The following is a 26,896-nucleotide window of genomic DNA, read 5'->3' on the forward strand; positions in this document are numbered from 1 at the left end:
TACCATTTTTCCTCACTATGCTACCCAAACTCATAGTTTTTCCACCCCAACCAATGCAAAGCTCTGCTACCACCTTCACTACTCACAAAGGTTAACTCATCCCAACACACGAGGAATTTTCTCCTGCAGAGCCACCAGCTCAGTTTTCCTGCTCATTTTCAGATATTTGATGGACCAGCTCCAGCTAGCTTCATAGAACAGGTTCTCTGGCAAGCAGGCCGGCACTGGTGTTGCATTGCTTCAGTAATTCCTCATCTCGCTATATATCACAATACTGTTCCCCTCTTTCAACTCTCTCTTCCTTAATCTTTTCTGTCTTCTGACAGTTTTAAAAGAAGAATTTAAAGAAATCCTACTTTTCAAGACACAGCAGGTCTTGCAAATACACAAGAGATACCCTTCTGTGGATACAGAGTAGGAAATAACTCTAGATTTATGGTTTGCAGAAACAAGACAAGTTCAATCAAGGAGCAATGATTTTTCCTCACTTGGGACTCCTGGACAATAGTCCTGACTGCAGACACCTCCGTGATGAAATCCAAGAGGCCCTGCTTGTTTGTGATTAAACAAGTACACATTTGAGAAACAGAATTCCCTAGAAAAATGCAAAAAATGGCTTCTGAGATTCCTTTTTCATACAATCCTCCTAATTTCTTGAGAGAAAATTAGAATTCATCCTCATGACGCAAATCCAATCTGGATGTTCTGACCATTGAGAATGCAAGAGAAAAGACAAACTCAGCAATGACAGAAAACAGAGGGGTATGGGTTTATACAGAGCAGAAGGAAGCCCAGTGAACTACAACTGATCAGCCTAGATGTTACACCTATATTCAAATCATTCAATAGAGAAGCCTGAAACTTCAGGAGTCTCACCGCCCTGTGACGCCAGGCTGCTTTTTAGCAATTAGAGTTGATGATCTATTCTAAACAGTGGTGCTCAATCAGTGCAAGGTGGTAACACCAGCTAATCCTGCTACACTCAGACAATACTCCTCTTTCAACATCCTTGCTCCCCTTCCCCCCATGGAATGAGAACACTGAATCATTTACTGTCTAACAAAACCATAATTACTACAGTGGAGAAATTAAGGAAAATGATCACGTAGTGCACAGCATCTCCCCAACAAAGACTCCAAACACTTGACTGTATCAAGTAAAAGATTCAAATTTGAAAGCAGTTTGTATGCATTTTTAAAAAATGTTTGTATGCTTTAAAAAAAAAAAAAAAAGTCAATGTTTCTAGCAGTTTATGCTAACAGAGAATCATGGAAATGCTTCTGGTACATCCATTAGCCCCAAAACACAGATAGCTACTCTATTTAACAGCAAATACTGTAATAAGATTGTAACGAAAATAAGGAAATAAATTATATTATCACTGCTGCATCTGCTTCTGAGGTCTCACCCCTATCAATGACCTCGATGACTTTGCCTTTCTTGCCTATTCCCCTCCTTGATCTCTAGGCACATATGACAGGTAATGTCTCCCTGTAATTTGATCATCTCGAACTTGTTCTGAAGAATACAACATAAAGCCTGGTTTTGCAGAGCTTGATTTTGGATTTCCTGTCCTTAAGTAGACACCAAACTGGAGATACTGAAACCCAGAAGCGTAGCTGAAAGTCAAAAATGTTCTTTTGTTGCATGCCACTTCCAGATAAGGTCTTTCAAGTGTGTTTGGAAGTGTTAGGCGACATGTTTGAGAAATCCAAAATGAGGAAGGTATGCACTTTAGCAATTAAGACTGTCTCAGTTATGGCCTAGGCAGAAAATAGTTATCAAATCAATCAGTTCAGCACTTCAGTAAGAAATGTTGTCGCCACTCATTTATTTATTTTGCAGCTAGATATCGTCTTTCTTCCATTTCCTGGAGGACTGGCAACTTCTAGACACCCCCACTCCCGATGGTTTTACCAAGGCTTAAAGCTAGGATGTCCTCAATCCCAGGCCTCAGCAACCCAAAAGACAATATTTAAACCTGTTTTCTAAGGCTATGTGTTCAAACAGACTATACCTGTTAAATGGTCTTGCACTCCTACCACTCTGGCTATAACTTCAGCACAAAAACTATGTTTGAAACAAGTTTAGACAATTGCCTCTTTCTGTTTGAGGCCAAATGATGACGCAGCTTCAAAGATTCCCTCCTCCTTCCTTCTGGTGAAGCTGTATATCAGGTTTCCTCCTTGAAGACAATACCAAGGTCTGCAAACTATACAGTCTTCCAGAAAAAAGTCACTGATTTCTTGAAAGAAATAAAGCCTTACTCACTCCATATGTCACCCCCCCCCCCAAAAAAAAACAAACCCCAAACCAAACAGTAAGAAAAACAAACAGAACAGGTTTGTGCTTTGCAGTTTCCCTTTAACAGCACCATTCTGTTCCCATTAAGAACATGAATAGGCTACTGAAAAAAACAGCAAGTCGTACAAAGCTGTGTTTGTTAAGCACAAGCATTATACTGCTACAGTTTCAGTACTAAAAGTTTCACAGACAGATCAGCTCCAGATTAATTTATACACACAGCACAAGTCTACTTGGCTCCAGCACTGTGGGCACTCTGTTCCACAGTTTCAAAAAATCTTTTCTAAGGGCTTATGAATGTTGCTTTACCAAATTAAAACTATTTTAATCTCAACATTTATTATTTCAAAAGAATGCAATTCAAGATTAGGTTTAGCAGCATGGTCTATCCTGCCTGCATACATGGTCATTCCCAGACTACCACACTGCAGAGGTCTGGGTCTGTGTCATTTAAGGTCACAAGGTGTACTTTACCACAAGTCATCTACTGTGTGCGTTGAGCCTTTTTAATTTTTTTTTGTTGTTTTACCTTTAAACAATAAATCCAACTACTGAAACTATACTGAAGAATCTCTTTATCTTACAACAGCATTTCAGAGTTCCAGATGATCCACTGTCCTCGATTCACCCGTCTGGGCCCATGTATTACGGGTAGTAATCTTAGATGCCATATGTGATGCATCACCAAACTGGGTGAGCTAAGGACAGAGTTCAGTGTTCTTCGTGTGCGTGGGCAGGGGGTGACCAATGAAAAGGAGGTGTCACCAGATCGACTTCAGCCAAAGACCCTCCTTTCCCAGCAAAAAAGAAAGACACATATGGTAACTTATCATTACCACTTCTGCTGAAAATGGCACTATCCAGGGTCAGCAAAATGAGTTCTCAAAGGCTTCTCAAGACTGGGACACTGAAAAATTCTTGGAAGCCTACCACTGTAAATAAAAGAGCCTCTTGTAGACGTACTATACTTTTGTTGATTATTCTCTTTGCAGCAGGCATGAGAACATTCTTACATGTGACTGCATGTGTGGCTTACACAGCATCAACGTGACCCTGGTATTCTCAGTGGTGAGTTTCTTTAAAGGACTTCCCCAGGTAAGTTGCTCAAATGACCATGAAGCCAAACTTCAAGCCATACCTCTAGTTCATTTGTATGTAAGAACTAAAAGGCCAGAAATACCTCGCCTTTCAGATCCTAACCTGTGACAAAAGGATGCATAATGCACTTGTGCATCAGCAACTCAAATCACACAATCAATGCATGGTAACATCTACCTTTACAAAAGGTAAAATATTTTTAAAAAGGTTCCAAAAAACTCTTGAAGGTAACCCCTTAAAACCTTTAAATACATCACTAAATTCTGTTAACCCTGATAACTCTATTAAATACAGGCTCTGCTCACTGCCTCTAATAAACATCTGCAAAATACAATCACTTAAGTCAACTTCATACAAGATATTATGTTGCAAAGTGCAGCCATATAAATTTTACATGTTACCCATAAAACCAGCACATGCACATAAATAGCTTAATCCCATATACAAATAATAAATCTTGCATGTAACCCCATCCTGGGAAAAAAAAATAACCTTTTAAATAGCTACAACTTGTCGCGAGGAAAAAATGCATTTTCCCTTCTGAATGCTACAAAGGACACAAAACTTTGTCACAGGCTTTGTCACAAATAGGATTTTACAAAATCCATTCAAGAGAAATGTTTTAATCTATTTTTAATAAGAAGTCAATGAGAAGAATGTGGATTCAGATGTAGGAGCACTCAACAGTGTTTATAATAGTAGTCCTGCATCAGAACAATGCATTTAAATGAGGAGAAACAGAAAGTGTCACATACAAGTCCTATGCAAGGACTAGCTATACTCACAGTCTGAGCCAAGTAAAAGCAAGACAACTCACAACGCATTTAAAAAACCCAGATGAAGTGATTCTACCCTGAATAATACTCTTTTCTGACTAACCTCCTGGTCACAGACACTACCAGAAATTCACATGTATTAATCCTCAGCACAAACACACAGACCTAGCCCTCTACCACTAGACTGAAACCAAAAGTTTCCCAGGAAATGACTAAACTTTATGCAAGAGTAACAACCCTGTGATTCAGCACTTATTCAGTAGGTAGGTACATCATTGTCTTCCTTAAGGTAGAAGCTGAATTATTCGAACAGTGAGTGCTGATAACCTTCTCTTAGAAGTTGTCTGTCCAGCCCAACTACAAAAGATTACACATACGTAAACTCTGCCTATTCTAAACAGTATGCACTTTCTCCATGAGACAGACCAGCGTGGACTTTTCCAAATCAAGTCTGTTTTTAGCCCAGGAATAAAAATAAAAACAAAAACATGCAGGCACCCAAAGACAACTCTGTATCTTGCTGCAAAATACTTAAGACACACATAGATAGCCACCCGCAATAAGATAGCCAAATGGTACCTTCCCTTGGGTTTACCACAATCTGCAGTAAACAGCATTCAGTGATGGTCTAGGGCTCTGACACATGTGATTGATTAAAGTCAGATGTATGAAGCTTTTACCCCACCCGCAGCCATCGGCGACACCACAGTTTCCAGTCCAAGGTATTCAATGAAACCAGACAGTCCCTGGCACTTATTCTGCACCTCGGTTCCAGGGGAGGACGGGCCCTTGCTGGGGCTGTTTTCCTCTCAGCTCTCTTGCACAAAAAAACCTGATCATATTTTTGCAGCCTTTTGTTCAGCAGCTAGCGTGGCCATACAAAACCATCAGAATATTACCACAGTGGATCTGCCTGGGATAAGATTAAAACAGAAGTTACTATGTGTTTGAATCCTGTGCACAATTCCTATCACCTACCCTTTGATGGCTCTCGGATGACAATATTTAATAATTCTCCTGAAACAGGCTTCAATTTTTCTAACATAAGCCAACTGCCACATCTACTCCTTGCTGGTAACTCTCCTCCAAATCTGACACCATAGCAACACCTTGCCAAACCATCCAGAAAAGCAGTTTGGATATGCAGCCCATTTCAGTCCAACTGTACCTGAAGTTACTTTTCATAATTCAATTCTAGATTCTTGAATAAGATACAAGAATGGGAGAAGAAAGAAGTTAAGAGCAATTATTCCCCTATCTGTTGAACCAACACAGTGCTGCTCACACAAAGTATTCAGGCATGGAAATGCAACTCTGACCTTCCTTTAAACACAGTGTTAACAGAGCACTAACCTAGTTGGCATGTCATACTGCACGGTAGCACAATAATTATGTATTTCCAGATGGGAAAATGCTATTCTAAATCATAGTGCAATGAGCGCGATGATTATGCATGATGAAACAAAGAAAGATATCTTGATGAAAGCATTAGCACTTAAAAGATCACTGCCCAAACAAAAATCAATTAAAAAAAAAAAAAAACCAAAAACAATCGCAAGAATGATTTTTCAAAACTAAAGAGGTGAGACATCTATCATGACATGTTTTCCCACATGCCTCCTACCCTGGTTTTCCCAAAGAGGTAGTACCAAGTGTGTATTCATAAGGATATCACTCTCATTTCACAGAAAAAAGCAGCAGAGAAAGTGATGGCTGCTCAAGAGAGCAAAATACATTGTTTTTCCCAAAGCACTGAAATCTGAAACACAAACCACAGTCATTTTACAGCATTAACAAGTGCTTGCTCTAATATATATAGTTACTATTAAACAGTATTAGTCACCATAGTAGGATTCCACTGCTCAAAGTAAAAGCAATACAATTATTAATCTCTTACCCAGCCTCAAATTAGTGTGCAACACTAGTAATTTGACTTGCGGAAACTCCCACCAAATTCCAGAAGCGTACCTGACAAAAAGACAGCAGGCAGACTCGGTGAGCAGCTATGAAACTGTTCCTGGTTTTGCTATTCATTTCTTTTAAGCCTGACTAGTGGGAACCAAAGTACTTTGTTAAATAACCTTAAACCGGCTCTGCACATGATAATTTAAAATAACCCCACCTCCACCTCAAACACAGCTCTACAAAACCAGAGCTATATTCAAGTTAATGGGAGGCTGCCCCATGGAGCAATCCTTGCTGCATACAAGCACAGGAGTCTGTACAGGCTCCTCTATGCAGAGACCAGGCCATCTTTTCTGGATTGAAGAGTACAACCCATTCAAGTTGGTTACAAGCTTGGGAAATCAGATTTAAATAGAAAGAGCAGAAGAAAAATGTACTGTACAGCATGGCATAAGAAGTAGATTTCAGGCCCTGAGCTCAGTAGGGGCTGTGTTAAGCTTTCAGTTATGTTTACATCAGCAACCATGGCTTCTTGAGGAATTTCACTGCTAAGGAAACCATGTTGGCATGTCACCAGCAAGCCTAAGAAAACCCATTATTCTGTCAGCTGCAATGCTCTTTACAAGAAAGATCATGCAAGGAACGACTTCTGTTCAGGGCTCTTTCGGCATGCTAAAGAAGAGTCAATGTCTGCTTCAGAAGCACTTTGTTCAGAGGCTGGATAGCAGGATGTGGCAAGATCCTTGTTATGTGAAAGCCTTTAAGCTGTGTGGAAGATCAAAATAATAGGCAAAACGTACTATAGCAGCAAACATGAGAACCCTCAGAGCACAGCTCAACAGTCCAGCTGCATGTTGCAAATCCACCACAAAGTTACTGATCTTAGCTACTTCATTGGAAAATATACACCTCTTCCAGCACACCAATTCCTCCTTTCTAATTCTGCACACTAATAGCTCTTTAAAGAATATAGCATTCAATTTTTGGTACCAAGTGGCCCTTGCTCTGTCTGCCTTGAAGTAGAAAAAACATGCTATTATCATAAACAGAATGAACAGTCAATCTCAATTTGCTGGCCTCGTTATGCAGGATATCGCAGTATCAGACAGATATTTCTGTCATTCCAAAATGGCAAGACCCTAAACACATGTATTTTTCTTGCTTTGTATTGGTATGTCACCACTGTCATAATATATTTTCACAAAACTGTGTACCCTTTCTACATTGACACCAGCGGACCTTGAACCTAAACAAACAGGCTTAAAAGTAAGAAAGATCTTATTCAACAAGCTATCTCCAAAACCACAATTACTACTTACAGTGAATTTTCCTACGGTGGCGTCTCTAAGTGTGCAATATCTCCTTTTCCAATTTAAATAAACTGAATTCTCAAATGTCTTTCGTGTAGAGGGAAGGAAGTATGGAGAAATCAGTAGGATTATTTAAGAGCACAGAGTCAGCAACTTGACAAAAAGAAAAATAATGCAAACAGAATGAACAAAAGAGCTTACAAAAAAAGATACTGCAATTACAGATATGATTTAGTTTGAAAACATAAATCTTTGACAGCAAATTAATACAGGAATTATTTACAATACAATGCTTCCAATATACTGTGTTTATTACAAAATTTGTCACTGCAACCTTGTTAAAAAGGTATTTCTAAGATCACATTTTCTCTTCAAAATTTCACATAATCAAACTCTACATGTGAAAACTTCTATCTTGTTAATTTTTCATTAGTGAAAAACAAAGCAGAAGATAACAGGGGAGTAATCACAACAAATGACTCCAAAACCACCTTGCTTGAAATTCTCAGTGAGTGGGGAATTGAGGCTCTCAATAAAACAAAAAACAGAGGATGACACAAAGCTTTGGACAATCACTGCTTTGTTTGCACAATAACTACAATCTCCACAGCAGTCTAGATAGAGAGGCTGAGAAAACATCTCATCTGAATTCTTCCCTAGTTCCGGTCTACCTAGGCCAGTGTTTCTGGAAAGCTGCTTTAGTATTCCAAACTGCTCAGAAAATCTGACAGCACTCGACTCTTCTCTGAAAGGTAAGCTCTTCTCATTACAGCAGGCATCCTCTCAACAGGCCAATGACCAGTTCTGGCGTGACCTGATGCACACACAAAAGTAACTCCCTTCTGGAAAAGCAAAGCTATCACCATGAGACAGATTAAAGCCTAATAATCTCACTGACAGAAGCCTCGTGAAGGACAAATTGGACAGCTTCCAACAACACTGTCTCCACTTTAGAGGACTGCAAAATAGGGACTGGCCCTAACACAATACATATGACACTTGTAATATTAATGAGTCAGCCCTCTAACTACACACAAGAGCTGAATATCAATGAAAAAGGAAGCGTGTTTTACATCTGGCACCTGGCATATCGGAACAGCAAGCAAACACTGCTTTGCTGGGTAAGCAAACACCTAAATACAATTACTCTCAAAATTGTTCTATTTGATTTTGACGCTTCTGCACTCTGTTCCCACGAAGGCCAGAGACATTTGATATAGTGGAAATAAACTCATTGTGGTTTATTTATAATAAAAAGGGAAGAAAACCAAACATGTTCCTCTAGAAATGACACAGCTTTCAGCAGGTAAATGAAAAACTCATGTTGGTAAATTCAGCATTAAAGTATCAAAAGGCAGAGTTAGCTGTAAACAAATTCTTTTAAACAACAGATCGACTGACCCAGCAAACACTAGCCAACTGGAAAGAAACATTAACTGGGAAACAAAAATGGCCTCTGCCAGAGGCCAGAATGCTGACTGCATTTCCCTTTTGTTGTTTGTTTCCATCTTGAATCATGAACACCAGGTTTCAGGAGGCTCAAAGTGGGACTCAGTCACGGCTCGGAGGGCTGTCAGCTGAAAAGCATAAACTCCTGTGCAGGCCTAATCAAGAACTTGGTGAGTACAATGCAAAACAACTATGAGCTTGTGTACTGAAGGCAGCTGCACAGTCAGAGTGAAATCAATCTCTAAACCGGTTCCAAATGTTTTTCAGGCCAAAGTATCTCATGCATTGAAAGGGAAACTACCTGCACCAGATCTGCCCTCATCACCTGCACTCTTCACTTGAACAAAATATCTTGAATTTGGAAGAGTAGAAACTTTATGACTGAGTAAAAGGCAAAAATTTCATGGCGTATTTGCACTAACAAGCTCCAAGACCAAATTTATCATAAAAATGGGTCAAAAATTACAAAATATCATTTATATAAACTTCTAAACACGTAACAGCAGTGCAAATAACTGCATTTCAGCCCTAACCAAGTGAAAGTTGAACACTTCCTTGTCACCAAAACACCCGTGTTGGCACTGCCTGCTTGCATGAAAGCAACACAGGGCTCGAGCTGAGAACAGAATGATTTCTGTCATGGCAAAACCACTCTGAGATTGAGAAGTCCAGCATCAGTGCCTCGTTATGTATGAAGCGGAGCGAGAGAACAAGCAGTGGCAGAGTACATGCCACTGAGGGTTTCTTTGAAACCCGCTATTCCCCACACAGCACAGCTGACTGCATCCATGTTTGTCACTGGAGAGTGACAATATAGACTGGTCTTTATAGGCAAGAAAAACTATTACTTGGATGTGATACAGTATTTGCTTGGATGCATTCTGGCTGGAAAAAAAGGAAAAACTGCTGGATCTATTTTATGGTTAAGTTTATAGCAAAGTTACTTACAGAACAGGATGAGCTTCTTGAAAGTGTTTCAGTCATAAATCAAAACAAATAAAACCACTTTCCATATTGTAAGTTAATCAGAATGCTCTCTCAAGTTGTCCTCACACACACCACCACAGGGAAGAAAGCCGGACAAATCTGCTAAAAGCTTTAAAAAGCCTAAATTAAATATTAATATTCTGAAAATGATGAAGCCAGCACAAAAACATGTCTCCTCTGCCACTCCAGTTCTGTATAGCCCAGAGCAAGAGATGAAAGATTTCTTGCAAACAGTGATGCCCAGATGGAATTATTAATAAAACAGAGAAAAATCCAAGCTATAGCTGTACAGGTTGGGAACTGCAAGCTGTCTGAAAAAGCAACAACCAGCAAAACGTATTCACAGTAAACTAGTAACAACAGTTAATTGTTATAATGCCAACTAATGAAAAGCAAGAGACAAAAGGTTATCAATACTGCATTGGCCTTACAGTTACGTTTAGCATGATGAGAAAAACTTGTGCTGAAGATAAAGTCAGAATTGCTCCCTTAAAAGTCCCACTTTTCATGCACATGCATTCAGAACACTCATCTTCAAGCTAGGCACCTGGAGAGACAAGCGCATTAAGAGGAATATATTCAACTTTACTTCAGAATTGTGCTTTGACTCTTATTAACCTCATGACAGAAATCTCCATGAAGGAGAAGTACTCTGGTAGCACTGCCTTACAGTAGTTTAGGGTTGGTTGGTTTTGCTAGTTAGATATTTTGTGCAGATGCTTCCTCATCTTTCAGTTACTTAACAGAACTATCCTCCATTCCCTCCAATTTAAGGTTAATAGCAACCTAGAATGACTTGCCAAAAGCTCCCCAAAAATCTTTTAATTGAATTATGACATCAATTACTTAATTATAATGAGAGTGAGACCATATTTTAATATTTCATTCTGCAATAAATTTAAGACAAAGGTGACTGTGCAGCTTCTCTTAGCAATAGCCTATCTCCCTCAAATGTGTAAGCAAAATTACTTTAAATAACAAACTAATCTTTATTGCTTTATTTCCCATTAGCACTTAATTCTAACAGTATTAGCCTGTTTTTATTACTGTTAAAAAAGCCCCATGTAAGCCCTCCAACTTACTCATCTAAAACAGAAGCTCAAGACTTTGAACTCTGGTTCTCGCGCGAAAAAATCCTGAAGTGCTAGCTAATTTCTCTCTAGGGATGGACAAAGCAAAATTTAAGAACGTACAACTCTAAAATGTCCAGAAAAAAAACAAATCAACAAACAAAAAACCAAGACAAAACTTCACAAAAGCATCACCTGAAAAAGCAAGCTAAGAATTGCAGAGGGTGCTAAATTAGAGTCATTTGTGGGGACACAGGTCTCCGATTCCACAGCATGCCTGTTGAAAACAACATGATGGAAGCCACAAATGAACACAGGTGCATAGGGCAACTGCAGATGTTTGGCAAAGCTGCTGCTTCAGCTCCACAGTATGACCTTGGCAAAGTTATCTGATGTCCATGGCCTAATTCCACCTCTATTTTGGCTGGTAAAGAAGGCAGGGACTTTCCTGGCCTCTCCCTCTAACTCAGGGACTGCAGGTGTCCTACCTCTTCTAAAACCTGGAAAACCTACAGAATACTGCGGTCTACCCACCCAAAGATCACCTTAATTGTAGTCTTGCTCCAGTGGCTTACAATCCATTCCAATATCCGTGCTCTCTACTGTCTTGCTCCAGCATGATTCATTATCCCTCTCCAGTCCATTCTGCATCATTCTAGATAACAGTTTACTTCCTCCTTGGCCACACAATCTTACGTTAATATGAGATCCTCCACCATACCACATGCTAACTTCCCCAGCCTTACCACTGAAGAGATGAGAATTTTACATTGCCTTTCGTTTCCGCATGTCCGCTATAAATGACAACATAAAAAGTGCTTGTATATGAACCATCTGTTACTATGCCTAATGGAGTCATAATCACTAGATATCAACGATTTCAAAGAACACTAAAATGTTTATAAAACCAGTGTGTCAATGTAATAATATTAACAGGGAGATGCTTGTATCTTTTTGATAAAATATTATATTCACAGCAGGCTTTGCTTTCAACTACAAACATAATGGCCTTTTTATAGCAATCTGAAGCACCACAGACAGTACTACACAATTTAGGGGGACCGGGGCGGGGGGGGGGAGGAGCAGGAAGGGCTAAGGATGTGTTGACAGCAGTAATTTAAGACAAGATATTCTGCCAAGAAAGAGGAACTAAAGAATTAAAGTCTAAATAGAAAGCTTGCAATTAAGCAAAAACTCTGAAAAAGCAGGACTGTAGACAACAGGCATCAGTTTGGATTGCTGCCCTCCAATTTGTTCAGTAAGACTTGTCTGCTGACTCCATATGTTTCATATAAGTAAAATCCGTGGCATGCTACGTAATAGTCTCTTAAGAGAAATGATGTTTGGGAAATAAAGCAACCACTTCTCTTCAATATCCCTTGTACAATAGGATCATTTCTTCTTAAGCATTGGGCATTCTAAAAGCTCAATGCAGTACAGTACAAAAAAATATAGAAACAAAATAAAAAAAATAAATTCCTTGGGGTATCCCAGCTTACATCTTCCTACCAAATACAATGCTGACCTGCCTCTTCAGTGACAACCAATCTGGAGCATCCATAAAAAACCCCTTGTAGGCTGTAGTACCTCAGACTCTATTCAAGAAACTCTGGAGAGATGTTCCCTCTTACCCCAGCTAATTCTGCTGGAGGAAGACACAGCAAAATTTCTCCTGAAACCCCAAAGTCACACTTGGGTAGCTACCAACTCCATAAAACCCACACAAACACACAGAAGCCATGAACTCATGATGTGCTCACAACCTGACACCTTCATCACAGTTCTCTGAAGCATGATACCTGTATCAGTTGTGCTGTGCTCAGATATGATTGAATATTTCATGTTCTAAGTTCTAAAAGGAAAAAAAAAAAAAACCCTAGCCCAGAAATGGAGTCTCCAGAAGCCAATCACTCAACTACATAGACAGTACTGTACCTAGCAGTCCTGATGAGACTGGCCTAACAGCTGTAAATCACTCCAAAATCTTTTCATGCAGAGGAAAGGGAAATGGCAAAGCAGCACAGATTTGAGAGTGAAAGCATGCCCATTTCTAATTTGCTTGGTTGCACTGGTTTAAAATTGACGTTTATTTTGATACTTGAGTTTGTCTCTCCTTCTTTTATTTCACCACACAGCAAGCTGAGAATGAAGACTTTATCATATGGAGAAACCAGTCATCCAGAGGTAGACACCTTTCCCAGAGGTAATGCAGCAGAGCCTGACCACTGGAGACATCTTCCTCCTTGTGATCAGAATGAAGTCACGTATGGGCTCTGAGCAGTTCAATAAGAGACCGGTTTTGCAAGCGTTCTTGCACAGAAGATGCTTTCCTCATGGTTTAGTTTCAACAGATGGGTTAAGTGCTATACTGACAGACCCACAGAATGAAAATCCTGAGAATTAAGCACAAGATCTTAGCATTCAAACACAACAACCAGGGCCTAAAGAGCTAATGTAGACTGACATGCAAAAGTGTGCAATCATTTCCATGCGGCTGCCTTCATCTTCTTTACATATGAGGCCAAGAAAGCCCCTGGGGCTGTACTAGTGCCTAAATGGGCGCAGGTTTCCTTTAGTCTCTAACAAAGGCTTTAAGCAATTGGCAAGCTGCCCTAGCCTAGCTGCCTTCTTCCTTTTCATATGTGCCTCCATCCACAGATAACGCAGGGTGGCTTTGAATTTGCACCCTGCACAATCAGAGGTAAAGGATATCACAGGAAACCCAAGTCAGCTTTTCCCCTCCATGAGGTAACTCCCTGGAACAACCAGCACAGTCTTTTTCATTTATGTATCTAACAGTATGTAACACTTAAATAGCAGACAGTATGTTCAAAGCTCTAACATTAACTGGTTTAGTGAGTTAAGATGAGAGATGCTGTCTGCAGTTGCTTGGGGCAGAATGTGCTGAAGGAGCAGAAATCTACCTTTCGACTAGGAATCTATGAAACTGCTTCAAACAATCCCTTTAAAACATGGAAACAATCCAACAACTGCTAGCTTACTCTGATGTGACAGTAACTCTTGGAGACTTTTTGTCACATTTCACCCACAAAAAATCTAAGCTATTCTTAAATAGCTATTCTTGATAGCAGAATTACAGAAAAAAACCCAGCTCTTACATCTCCCAGATCTCTCCGCTTCACTAGTTCCTTTCATTCTTCCTTTCTTGGACTATTCTGCAGGCTATCCTCTCGTGATGTCAAGTATTCAACAGCAATACTGTTAATTTTGTTAAGACTGTCAGCTCCTCAATCCAGATCCCAACACAGACCCATGAGCAGCTGTACCAGCACAACTGAGAGGTTGCCACTTTGCACAGCAAGAGCAATAAAAAGTAGCAAACACGCTCTAAGCTGTGCTGTTGCCAGATCTTTCATAACCTGAAGCCAAACTCAATTCTAATGGAAGACTATTTACTCCTTCCCCAGTTCTCCATGCCAAGTCTTTCCTTTTATCCTTCTGCCCAAATAGTTCTGTCTCTGCTGGAAGAGGAGTGTGCCTGCAGTGCCGTACAACATGTCTGTGTCTTTCACACCATTTTATTGTTCACAGGAAGGTATTCTGTAATTTTAAACAAGAGAACATAAAAAGTAATTATTTCCCTAAGAGAAGACGCCAAGTTATGGCATCTTGCATAGCATAGAGAACTTTGTCACCATCACCGACTTTACTTTGTGCCCCCCTCCCTTGTTGCTTTGCTGAGTCCATTTAAATCTCTGGAATGTGAAAAAAAGGAAGCATCACCCTTGCTACAGACTCAATGTATACGAGAGTGAGCCTCCATAAACAAGCCCCAGAAGAGCTGCCAGTACATGAACCATTATTTCTATTTGGCTTTCCCCATCAGGTTCAATGCAAGAAATTACTTTCACATCACAGGGAAATGAACAGGTTGAAAATCATGAGCTGTCACACTGCAACACTGATAAACCGAGAAGGATTACTGCAGGTAAGTGTGCATAAGACAAATCTCTACTACTCTTTTGAGCCAGAGGATCACATTTCATAGGCCACATACAAAGCCCAAAGGAGAGCAGTCAGTACAAAAGAACAATGCAAAGCAAATGGTACGTGTTTGGACAAGAATCAAAAAACAAACCCTAACCTCTGTTAAAAAACCCTTGGAATTAGTGACAGCCACACTTAACAGATGATACTTCAGGCCCCCCTTTAGGGAGCTACAAAGGAAGAATTAGAATCAGAGGAGGGAGGGAGAAGAAGGGTCCAAATTTTCTTTTTTCTTTAAGTCTCATCTGAAAAATAGCTTTGTTCAGATTTATTAAAAATCAGCTTATCCACCGTGAAAAAGGGAAGAAAGAGACACATGCTATTAGGTGAGTAATTACCCAGGAAGACACATGACAGTAATCATAATACATCACGTATGATTTTGCTAGATCCAAATGCTTTTCTTTATGACTACCATGCTATAACCAGATACTACTAAAAGTGTTTTACCAAAGCTTTGTACAATGAACAACGTTTTGATACACAAAAGCCAAAGGGTAATTGTGTCTTCCTGTTTGCTGTTCTAGGCAGGCTTTTTTTTTTTTAAAGGCCTACTGCAAAAAGAATTGCCTTGAAAGCCTTCCAAGGCAACACCAACTTCAAGGTTTTGTATTTTTCTGATTTTGGGGAAATACAAGAGCAAATTAACTATGCTCTAGCACAGGCATCCGTGCCTCTGGTCAAAATTACCAAAACAAGGTTCCTAAGTCTTTAACATTAGTGGCGACTAGCCCTACACAATTTTTACATGCTGCAATTTTAAAACAGGACTTAACAAGTAAAGTGTATCAAACACAGGAATAACTAAACAGAACAGCAATGTTTGTTCAAGGTTTCTAGGTGTGGCTGCAGCCAAGACATAATAGGATTATTTATATCTGACTCATTTGCTTTGTCTTCATCCACGATTCTCCCTGTTTGGGACTCAATAATTGACTTTTTTCTGCACCATAGGACTTTTAAAATTCCGAATATTTTCAAGGAGGAGTTGAGAATTTAAAGCAGAGAGGAGAAATACCACAAGTACAGTGGGTTTATATCACTAAGTGTTCAACCGAAACATACTATCACTGTGATAGCTAAACTTCAGATTACCTGAACATGTAGAAGAGCATGCAATATCCCAGCACACTGTACAGACATCCATTTACTAGTTATCAGACTGTGTGTTTCAAAGTCTCTTCCCTTGAAAGTGACAACGTACCCTCATCTATGGAGCAGAGGGCTGAGTGTCAAAAGATCTCAGATCGGCGCCTGGCTCTGCTGCTGGTTTGTGTGACTGAGCAACTCACCTCACCTCTGTGCATCTCAGCTTCCTGTCTGTGAACTGAAAATAACAATACTTCCCCCTTTTCACTGTAGCGACTTCCAATCCAAAACTGCTTAAGTATGGAGGTTTTCATTCCAATTACAATAAGAATTGTTCTTTTTTTTTAATCCACAAGGGATCACTTAAAGTTTCTGCCCTAAGAACAAACACAGGTCTCAGTCTCAAAAAACATTTACATGAGCACTTTACTATTATGAGATCTATTTTTTGCTAACACAAGACAGGTTTCAGTTTTGTGTTGTTCAGTATTTTTTTCAGGATTGCCACAAAAGCTTAAATAAACTGTATCAAAATAATTTATAATTTGGCTACCTACAAATGTTTTCACTGCTCATGAAATGAAGTAAACAGTTCAGTATTTTTTTTAAGAAACAAAGCTTACATTCCTAAAAGTTTAATCAATTGCCCTCTCCAGTTTGCCAAAGTTCACAGCTTTACAAAATGCAGAGCTGAGGCGCCTGTGCTCTCCAAAATGGAAAAGAGCAAGGTGCTAAGAGGTGAGAGTATCTTGAGCCAACACTGTTGCCAAAGGCTCTGTTATGAAACCAGGGCTGTAGTTCTTGAGGACACACCATAGGAATACACATGCTTTTCTCCAGCTTAGAGACACAGTACGGAGTCATCTGAAGCAAACTTTTCAGCAACACCCTTCTCCTTTCACATACACAAACAGCACTGCAAGAAGCCCTGCATTTATCCAACCAAATGCCATCAAGTACCTTGCTAGAACCACACCTATGGGACATGTAACAATCTTTTTTTTTTAATGCCAGAAATGGAACACCTTTAATAGGCATTTTCTGCTTATATTCCATTAAGGGGGGGAAAAAAAAAAAAAAAAAAAAGACAGCATAGTTTAATAAGCTGCAGATCTGTTTATCCCTCTACCCGAACCGCTGAGGATCAAGAACCTTTTATCTCCCGCTCGGATCACCTGACTCGGCTCTCCATCGCATGGTGAATAATCACAGGCTGGAATTTGCCATGTCACTTCCCAGCTCTTCGGAGTAACTCTCCTTCTCCTTACCACAGTGACAATGCACATTGTGAGCAGGAATGTCAGCTGCTGCTATGCAGCACAAAACCATGCTAGCTACACATCTTGCCTTCTTGACAGAAAGGCAAAGAGTGACCTTTTACAACTGTTTGTTAGCTTTGCTCATACCTCTTTCTAGAAAGTAAGCAGAAAACTTCAAAGCCTCTTTCCCCTCCTCAGGGTTTCTTTTGGCTGGTCAGCTTATCTATGTGATCACTGTTTCCAGAGAAGCACACAAAGCTTCCACAGTGGGTAATTACAGCGAAAGGTGATGATGAAGACGCAACCACTAGGCAAAGAAAACAGTCTTATCAGGACATCCATACTGACATACATGCATTCGCTGCTGTTCTCAGTGAGCAAATCACAGTATTTCCAGAAAAGGTGCTTCATATTGAAATGGGTCTTCATGTCAAAGATTAATCAGCACTCTAAATGAAGAGTTGATGCTTTAAAGGTAGAGGTGGGACAGCAGGCAACACAAAACCTTCTTTAACACATCCTCATCTGACTACCCTTTCTGGAATGGTGGCTGTGCAGCTACGGAATGAAGTCACACATAGGGACAGGACCTGAAACCAAATCTTTCAGCTCTCAATCTGGTGCTTTATCAGCTGTGTCATTCCCACTTTAGATCACATCCTTCCAATTTATGGCCAACCAAATGCCCCATCACCACTTATCTTGTTTGTATGTTCCAAACTTAGCACTTCTGTAATCTCCCATGGCTTGCCCCACACAAACAGCTTGTTTTCCTGGTCACCCCTTCCCACTCTCAGCAGCACAGCTCAACACCCCACCCAGTCACCCACAGTCCATCTTTGCAGCAACTACAGCAATGGCTCATACGGAAAATTATTAGTGGGAAAATAACTATTCTTAGCTTCCTGTAATGAAATTCATCAGCTCAGAAGGAGGAGCTGGAAGTACCACATGACAATCAATTCCCAACAGAACAGCAGGCTTTGTCTGCACTACGGAGATGCATGTGGCTGCAATGACAGCGGGGTCCTCCCTCTGCAGGGGAGCTCTATCAGGAGAGGCAGGGATGAAGCAGAACTTCCTCCAGCAAGTTACCTATGCTGCTCTCAGAGAAATTTATTATGAACTTGTATTAGAGGAACACCAATGTTGCTACTCCTAAATAAATTTTCTTAATGCAGAGTGAGCTACAATCTAGAAATACATGCACTAACTCCACTTCTTTGCAATTTATGCTTTATTTCCAGTAATAGGACAGTTTAGTTTTCAAACTCCTTTAGGACTAAGGTACAGGAACAACACCCCTGTTAAGAGCGAGACAGGAAAAATATCCCAAACAATCCCCTTCCATCGCTGCACTTTAGACCTGTTGTTTGACATTAGTCCTGATCCCAGAGGCAAAATGGGAGTGCTTTATCCACTAAGTCAACCAGCTCCCACGGCTATAGCCATCCTAAATGGAATGCATTATTCCTGCATTAAAACATATGTTTTTCAAGGCAGCTAGCCATCCGGCTGTTCTGAGAGAGATTACAGAAGACCTAATTTTATCGGGCAGGGATACAATTCTCCTGGTTGTTTTTGCTCCCTAGGGACATGGAGCTGGTGAAAGCAGGTTGCCTGACTGCTGCGGAACAATTCTGAGAGGCTCAGTTGCTGATCACTGAGGCAGTAACTCACATCCTGGGTTCACAAAATATATTAATGTATGCCCTGTAGGCTCTGCAGGCTCCCATCCCCATGGAATTCAAAGTCCAGAAAGACCTAGTTTGTATCAGCAATTCTCAAGTCAACAAGAATTAGAAAAAGTTTATGTTGGCAGAGAAGTGCTAAAACTTTAAGCAAGCTTTTTTTTCTTTTTCTTTTAATCAGCTTAAGTTACACTAAATAAAAAAAGGTGTTTGCTCACAAAAGCAGCAGGGAAAGTTAAGTTACTATTACATTGACTATCTTTGGTATAAACATAATCTCTCCTGCCTGTGTTTATTCCAAGTAGTGTTTCAGAAACTCTCAGCTTTGAAGTTTAAAGAAAATGCAAGCTGATAAAAATAGGCATTTTGCTCAAAAAATATCCAGGCGAGAGTAACAACCCAGCACTGGCAAACATTATTCAGAATGAGAAATACAGGTGTGAGGCTTTTCCCAAGACTTCATCAAAATGTAATGGGAAAATTCGTGTAGCAGATGGAATGCTGCTGCCTGCAGAGCATCCGTTAGCTATAAATCACTGTTTCCTCACACATGGTGCAAATTTAAGAGTCTTCCATTCAAATTAATAGAATGAGACATCCTGGCCTGATGACTCTTCCCTGATTTCATAAGCTCTAAGAAAAATTTTGGATTGAATCAACCTCAATAGAGGAATGCTTCAATTCCTCTCTCTATTAATCCAGGTCCAAAAACCAGCTGAGCAACTTACTGAGAGATTCAGGAAATGCTTTTTTTAACTTTGAGACATACAGTTTAAAGAAAACCATTTTAAGAAATTATCTGAACATTGTATTTGAAACAAATGAAAACAGGATGCTATTCAGCTTCTGCTTGCACCTCTGGGACTTCTCACCATTCGTTCACTCTTTGGCTTCTGAAACTTGCCACTGAATAAACATGATAAATCCAATGAATAGAATGCTTCATGACAAAAACTAATCAAATAGAGGGAATCAGGAAGGAACCCATCACTGTTTCCACAACATTACCAATGAACTAGAAACACGAGGGGTCCTCCGTATGCATACTTTCCTATGGAGCTCCAAGTATTGTCTAGTTAGATGCACATTTGAAAGACCAGCAATCCAGCTCCATGCAGTTATGCTACCATCCGTCACATTTACTACTTAATATTTCATGCTACAGAATTTAAAATAGAAAACTGAAGATCAGTTATCTAGGACACCGCAAAAAGAACACCAAATGCGGCTTTCGTGCAGATGTGTCAGGCTAACAGGTCTGATTAACATTTCCAGCCTAAGCATCCAGCTGAATCTGCAAATACCGCCCATACTAGAAGTAGTAAGAATCATAAAAGACAAACCAAGAATCACTGCTACCAGATGTCCCCTCCACCCAACTGAGGAAAACTGGTTCTAACTCTAGCAAAGCTTCAGAGAAGCAATCAGGGAGGAGGTGGAGGACTCTCTTTAAAGCCTCTAATTTCCTCTTCTCCCCAAGGCGAAGGGTCAGAGCTACAGCTTTTAAAAATAGCCCCAAACTCGGTCCTCATTTCCTAAATATAAAAGGGACAACACAAAAATATGCACATTCTTTAACTCTCCTGGTTATTCTCTATTATACCAGCCTGGATGCTCCAAAACCCTTCCTTTTCTTCATCATATTTACATACTTCGATCATGTACCGACAGTAAAATCTACTCCCACTCGCAGTAGCCAAAGTATTTCTTTCAATATTTGCGTTGAACTCACTCTCTCTAAGCCATTAATCATTTAAATCATTCTGCTTTGACCATCTGCATAGTATAAACTTGTGGTCATATAGACCTCCTGTTTGATGCGCTGGTGACAGATTTGTTACTTCACTCCTCTTGATCATGACTTGAGCTGTATTTCCTTTTCCTGTGAGACACAGACATAGCAAGGAACCGATGCGCTACCATGCTTGCATCCCTTTTTCCTGGGCTGTAAGGTTTAAGAAAATAGAGTATCATCTGAAGCGAAGGCTCTTATCAGAATCTTTGTAAAGCCAAACAAGGCAAGAATGATCATCTTGGAATTTGCGTAAACAGCTCCCTATGACATGCTCCAAAAGGTTTTTTCATGCATTCCAAAGCACTGCCTCAGAACTGTACCCTTGTTGGCTGCGCATAGAAAGAATGTGTCAAAGCCATACACAGATTTCTCAGCAGATTTGGTACCCATCAGCTCTCAGTCCTGCAGGTAAATTAAGGAAGCAACATAAAAGCTTTCCCAATACTAGTTTTGCCTAATGCAAGACTTGTGGGTGAGATGCTGCATAAATGCACAAAAACCACCTGTAAGTCCTGCTAGCTACAAGACAATCAGATCCGACTTGCTTATGTTCATAAGCTCTTACTCAACTTTTTCTGTGCTAGAGCCACAGTTCCCCTCTGAATAGCAGGGAAGAAAGTGAAGTGAAACCTTTCTGCTCACTCAGCAAAATCGACATAGCCAGTCCTTTCTTGGACAATTACTTCCTTTGACTCTTCTCTAATCTATTTAAATTCTGTGCTTCAGCTACTTACTCTATAAAAAAGATCCTCACCTACTTTGATAGGTGCCTGGCAATCCAAGAATGAAAACTGAAACGCACAATTTTTGAAAGAACAGAAAAATACCATGACTCCATAGGAAATTTTCAAGCCAAGCAAAATAAAGACTCTACCCACTTGCTTGAGTCAACATGTTTTCTTCCAGTAAGGTTCTATCCTATTTGGCTGGCCTTCAGTCCTGGGTTTCAACTGTTTTGCTGATACTACTTTTTTCCACACATGCCACCATCCTTGCTATTTCTTCAGCTTCTGAAAATCCTAACACAAAGCTTTCCTCTGCAGACAGAGCCTCAATTCTTCAGTAAGAGACAATCAGCTTTAAAATGAACAAACACAGGTGCATGAAGCCATTCACAGAAACACCCACACAAAATCACCAACCAGACAGCCAAATGTATGTTTAACTAGAAAAGTAAACAGAAACCAGCTCCTTCTGTACATGAAGCAAGAGCAGTGATATGATAACCCTGTCACATAACCCAGAAACAACTGAAATTATGTTCAAGGCCTGAACTGCTAACAGGGGAATTCCTCGTTATTGCTAGGTAGAGTTCCGCCCCCCCTTACCTCATGCTTTCATAGATATCACAAGCTGAAGTTCACTCCACTAACATCCCTTTACTAGTTAAGAACATCAGACAAGACAGAAACCATTGTCAAACAAAAACCAGCAGCCAAATAAGCTCTTTATGAGCGTGCTTAACCCTCTCAGAGACAAGCTGGCCCATACAGTGCAGCCTGGGAGACAGCTGTCCTACTTTCAAAGCAAAAGCTCTCGTCGCACCACCATCTATGCTGTACCAAGAGAACAAACTTTACCACACAAGCAGTACAATAGGCTCATAACGTGCACTGTATAAAACAAATCCACTGAACGTGCTTAATTAGAACCTTTGAATCTGGCTATTCCAGAGTTTCTCAGCTCTATTAACACAGCTGTGATGAGGTTAATGTGAGAGGAGCTGCTTGAAAATTTTACCCAAAGTGTAAGAGCACCCAGACATCCCCGAGCTGAGTGCTGAAGTGCTTTAATACTAACATTTTCAGCTGAATATAGGACAAATTTAGACATTTACCTTGTTCTGTGAGCTCATCACCACACACTGCAAACATTTTAAGAAACAGCATCATATAGTGGATACAAAGTCACCTTCACACACAGCTGCAGTTCAACCCCAAGGGCATAAAACTGAGCTCCCATACTTAGAGAAACCTGAAAATGGGTGTAAAAATCTTCTTTAAAGTTAGTATCCCTGGCACTTTTACTCATGAAAAAGAAGCAGATGCAAATACAAAGACAGCCCTTCCCATCATTAGTGATGCATAATGTGGGTGTTACTAACAGATGAAGAAAAGCACTAGAAAGAAAAAAGCCCCAAAAGTGAGAAAAGAAGGAAAATATGAGTAATGAGCAGGTTCCAGGTTTCACACTGTTCCATGACCCAATTCACTGCTTATATACAGTTATTGTTATTTTAACATTTTTACTTAGAGGCAACAAAACTGATCCCTTCTGTAAGGGAATGAGATGTCTCTGTAAAATGTGACCTTTAAGATTTGGGTATAAGGTACTTTATGTTGATAGAAGACAACTGAAATCTTATCCACAACTCAAATCAATCACTGAGGCCAAATAAAGACACACAATAAAAGACTAAAAAAAAAAAAACCAGTGCAACTTCTCTTGATTAATAAACAATTACTGTTTCCTGAAACACATTCCACTATTTTGCTTAGGCATTTTAAGTGTACTCAGGAATGCGACTACTGTTACTTCCATGCTGACCACAAGGCTCAGTAAGGAATAATCCAGGGATGGCAGAGGTATAATTAGTCCTGTTGCTCTGTCTGCACAGATTGTTCCTGAAGAAAGTCTCATGGCTCATCATTGCAAACTATGATTTCTATTTTAAGCATACATTAAACTAATCCTGCTCCACTTTGCATCCTACTTGCTGACACATCATCTTTCACAAGCATAACGCCAGATAAGATTTTAATACTATATTTCCCCATATTGTTATAAATTCTCTACACTGTGGTGGTTAACGGTAACGCAGCCCTGCATAAAACTCACTGCGAGGCTCAGCACATAACTTGTTTATGCTCCTAGCCTGCAGTCTCCTGCATCTGAAGCCATCTTCCAAACAGTGCTCAGGTACTCCCCACCATAAGATCATACATCAAGGACAGAGCAACCTCCCAGTTCCTGCTGTCAGGGACCCTGGGCTACTTGTATGAACTCACTGCAGATGCAGTTCCTCACCTGTTCCAAAAGCGAGGTGTTCTTACCCAGAAAACCCCACAGAAACATTTACATAGTAAACAGTCAAGTCTAGAGACAATTAAAGCTGCAATAAGAAGGTGGGAAAAAAAGGATCAAGTGTTCTTATCTGAGCAACAACTAATCAGTTAAACATGAAGCACTACTGCCACTTTTAATAAAATGCTTCTATTCAATATTGTTTACTATAAACAGTCCGTAGATATATTCAGTTGAACAATGCACACATAGGCCTTAAAATCTTTAAGCTTAAGCCTCAAACTAGGGCGTATTTTTCAAGAACTATACAATGACATTACCTCACTGACTCACTCGGCTTCTTTACAGGTCAGACCTCAGTTATCTCAGCAACAAGATACCGTGAAGTACGTTTCCAAGAGCTTGGGGACACAGTCACACAAAATTCTTTGTACTCATGGTTTTTTGATAGAAAAAGTGATTTGCACAAACAAATCCATAATATGTATATTAATAAATCCAAGTATTAAATCCACAAAGGGGCAGTGGATTTAACATTCAGAGAATTACTTACATAACATAGAAAACTTCACTCTACAGCACTGAAGTTTAAGCTATTTGAGAAGCTTGTTAAAGATTAGCATGATGTCACAGCCAGCCATTCTAGCAAAAGGATTTAATTTTTTTTAAAGTTTGCGGTACGATATACTACAGGGTCAAACTATAATTGGCTTTCAGTATCACAAGAAACAAGTTTCGGAAAATATGAGCAAATGCTTAAAACATTCAGCAAATTCTTAAAAAACATAAAAAATTATTTCATATTACATTTTGAGAAACACAAGAGAACATTCTTCAGTTCTTTGTTATCGTGGAGTACCCCAAACCAAACACCAGATAGCATTATCACTTTAGTTAAATGTTTACAGAAAGTATATCTGAAAGGCTTTTGACAAAAAAAAAAAAAAAAAAGCTAACATTAACATCAAAAGTTTTGACTACAAACAAGTTGTGTTAAGAAATCACTACCGTGGCATTCTCATCTGGCAAAATATTGAGCACCGTATACCAATGTGGGCATTGAGGGCTGACAGCACCCAGCTCAGTAAACGAGTTCCTAATCCTCAAAATATTAAATAGGTCTCCTTTGTACACTGCATGTTCTGTGACAAAGTGACAGAGTAAAGAAAGATGTTACCAAAACTTGATTTTCCACAAGTTTTAATACTGAGAAATTATTGCAGCCATGCAGTAAGCCCTCTTGAGAAGCCACTGATCATGGCATCAAATTCCATACCCTGATGGAGGAAGAAAATTTAAAGGTATGTGTAACAGAGCTACCTGCTCTGCAACCTTCACCCTCTACCTCAGATGCATCCCTCACACTCCAGCTTCGCAAGGGAACTTTACAACAAAGCTATAGCGAGAACAGCATTTTAAGCACTAGGAAACAAAGACATACCCATGCAAAAAAGGAAACAACAAAAAAAAAAAAGCGCATGCTCTGTCCCGATTATGGCTATGCAAAATAACTTATTCAGAAAGTAATAGCACGGGGTATGTCTTCATCATGTATCCAAAGTTCCTTCATCTCCCCCACCCCAGGACCACCGGCTGTCCCCAGAGCCTCCCGCTCCACACATCCTTAGCTCAGAAACTACAGAAAAGAGACCGCAAGAGGGAAAAAACCCTCCCGAGGGGGATCACCTCCGACGACCAAAGGGTTCCCCCCCCGGGGTCAGCCAGGGGGTGTCCCCCCTCCCCGCACACACGAAGCGCCCAGCACTCGTTCCCCCCCAGAGACAACCCCACCCGCAGGCAGGGCCCTTCCTTCCCCCACACCGCCGGCCCCCGCCACGCACGGGGCCCCCCCTCATTCCCCCCCCGTTCCCGGCTCCTCACACGGAGCCCCTCACACACACACACACACACGCTCCCGGCCCCCTCACAGGCTGCCTCCCTCACACACCCCCGGCCCTCGCCCCGGGCCTCCCTCTCACACAAACCCACAATCAAGCCTCACTCCTGCCGCCCCCCCTCCACCCCAGCCCCCTCACACGGAGGCTCCCCCCCCCCACCCTGGGCCGCAGGAGGCCGTGGCGGCCGGGCCGGCGCCCCGAGGGCAGGGCAGGGCAGGGCAGGGCAGGACAGGCGGGATCCCGGCGCGGCCCGGCACTCCTCACCTTCAGAGAGCTCCAGCTCCAGCTCGGCCAGCTGTTCACGGACCTCGCGGGGCAGCGAGGAGACTCCCGCGGCCGCCGGTTCGGCCATGGCGGGCGGAGGGAAGTCAGAAGGGAAAAGCAAGTCCGGCCGCCGGTTCGGCGCGGCTCCGGCTCAGCGCCGGGGGCTCCGGATCGCGGGCGCAGCGGGAGCGGCCGCCACCTCCGCCATGCTGAGCCCCAGCACCGCCGTCACGTGACGGGGCGGTCCGCCCGCCGCGCCGCTCCGCGCCTCACCGCCGCCGCGCGCCCCCCCGCGGCCCGGCCCCACGCCGCAGCCCCCCCCCTGCCCCCCAAGAACCCCCCTCCCCGAACGGACCCGGAGCCGCTCCGGCGACCGCGATCCGCTTCTCCACCGGCCGCAGAGGTGCGGCGGCGAGGCCTTAAGGAGCGCTCCCGGGTGGGCCGAGGGCAGCGGGCGGGACAGAGCCCCCCCCCCACAGCGGGAACAAGAGCCCCCCGCGCCCCCCCTGAGGGGAGGCCGCCGCCGCTTCCCGCGCTCCCCCTCGGCGCGAGCCGCAGCCCCTCAGGTGCCTCCCAAGGAGGGCAGGGCGCCCGCCCCTCTCCCTCAGGGGCGAAGGCGAAGAACGGCCGCGTTTCCTCACAGACACCCCTAAACCCCGGTTCAGATGTAGCTGAAAACGCCTGACAAAAAAAAAAAAAAAACAAAACCACACAAGCGCTTTCTGTCTGTCCTGTTTAAGAAGAAAATTTACCTCAGACTCAGCTTCTTAGAGAAGGCCGAGGTAGGTGCCTGTGACAGCTCCAGGACAGCAGGGTTACGCGGAATCTCGGATCACTGGCATTTAGGTTCTAACTGCCTTCCTGGACACCCACAGCTCTAGTGAACTCCATCCATTAGAGTGGGCAACAGCGGGGGCAAAACCCCAAAGGTCAGGGTCACGGTAGAACAATGACTATTTGCTACAGTGC

General features: G+C 41.5%; 1 protein-coding gene across 11 annotated transcripts in view; it reads right to left on the reverse strand.

The window, feature by feature from the left end:
• Positions 1-26,896, reverse strand: part of DIP2B (disco interacting protein 2 homolog B) — a 70,328-nt gene extending 43,432 nt beyond the window's left edge. For 4 of the 11 annotated variants that reach the window (XM_030037188.2, XM_030037184.2, XM_030037181.2 and 1 more), the window contains exon 1: positions 25,928-26,156. In XM_030037188.2, coding sequence (XP_029893048.1) covers positions 25,928-26,015 — 88 coding nt within the window. In that variant the 5' untranslated portion in view covers positions 26,016-26,156. Of the gene's footprint in view, positions 1-175; positions 181-4,863; positions 4,889-25,927; positions 26,159-26,679 lie in introns of those variants that run through there. The other 7 variants (XR_005934013.1, XM_030037189.1, XR_005934012.1 and 4 more) reach the window with 6 other exon arrangements.

Source organism: Aquila chrysaetos, chromosome 15 (assembly GCF_900496995.4).
Source record: "Aquila chrysaetos chrysaetos chromosome 15, bAquChr1.4, whole genome shotgun sequence".
Taxonomy (NCBI): Eukaryota; Metazoa; Chordata; class Aves; order Accipitriformes; family Accipitridae; genus Aquila; species Aquila chrysaetos.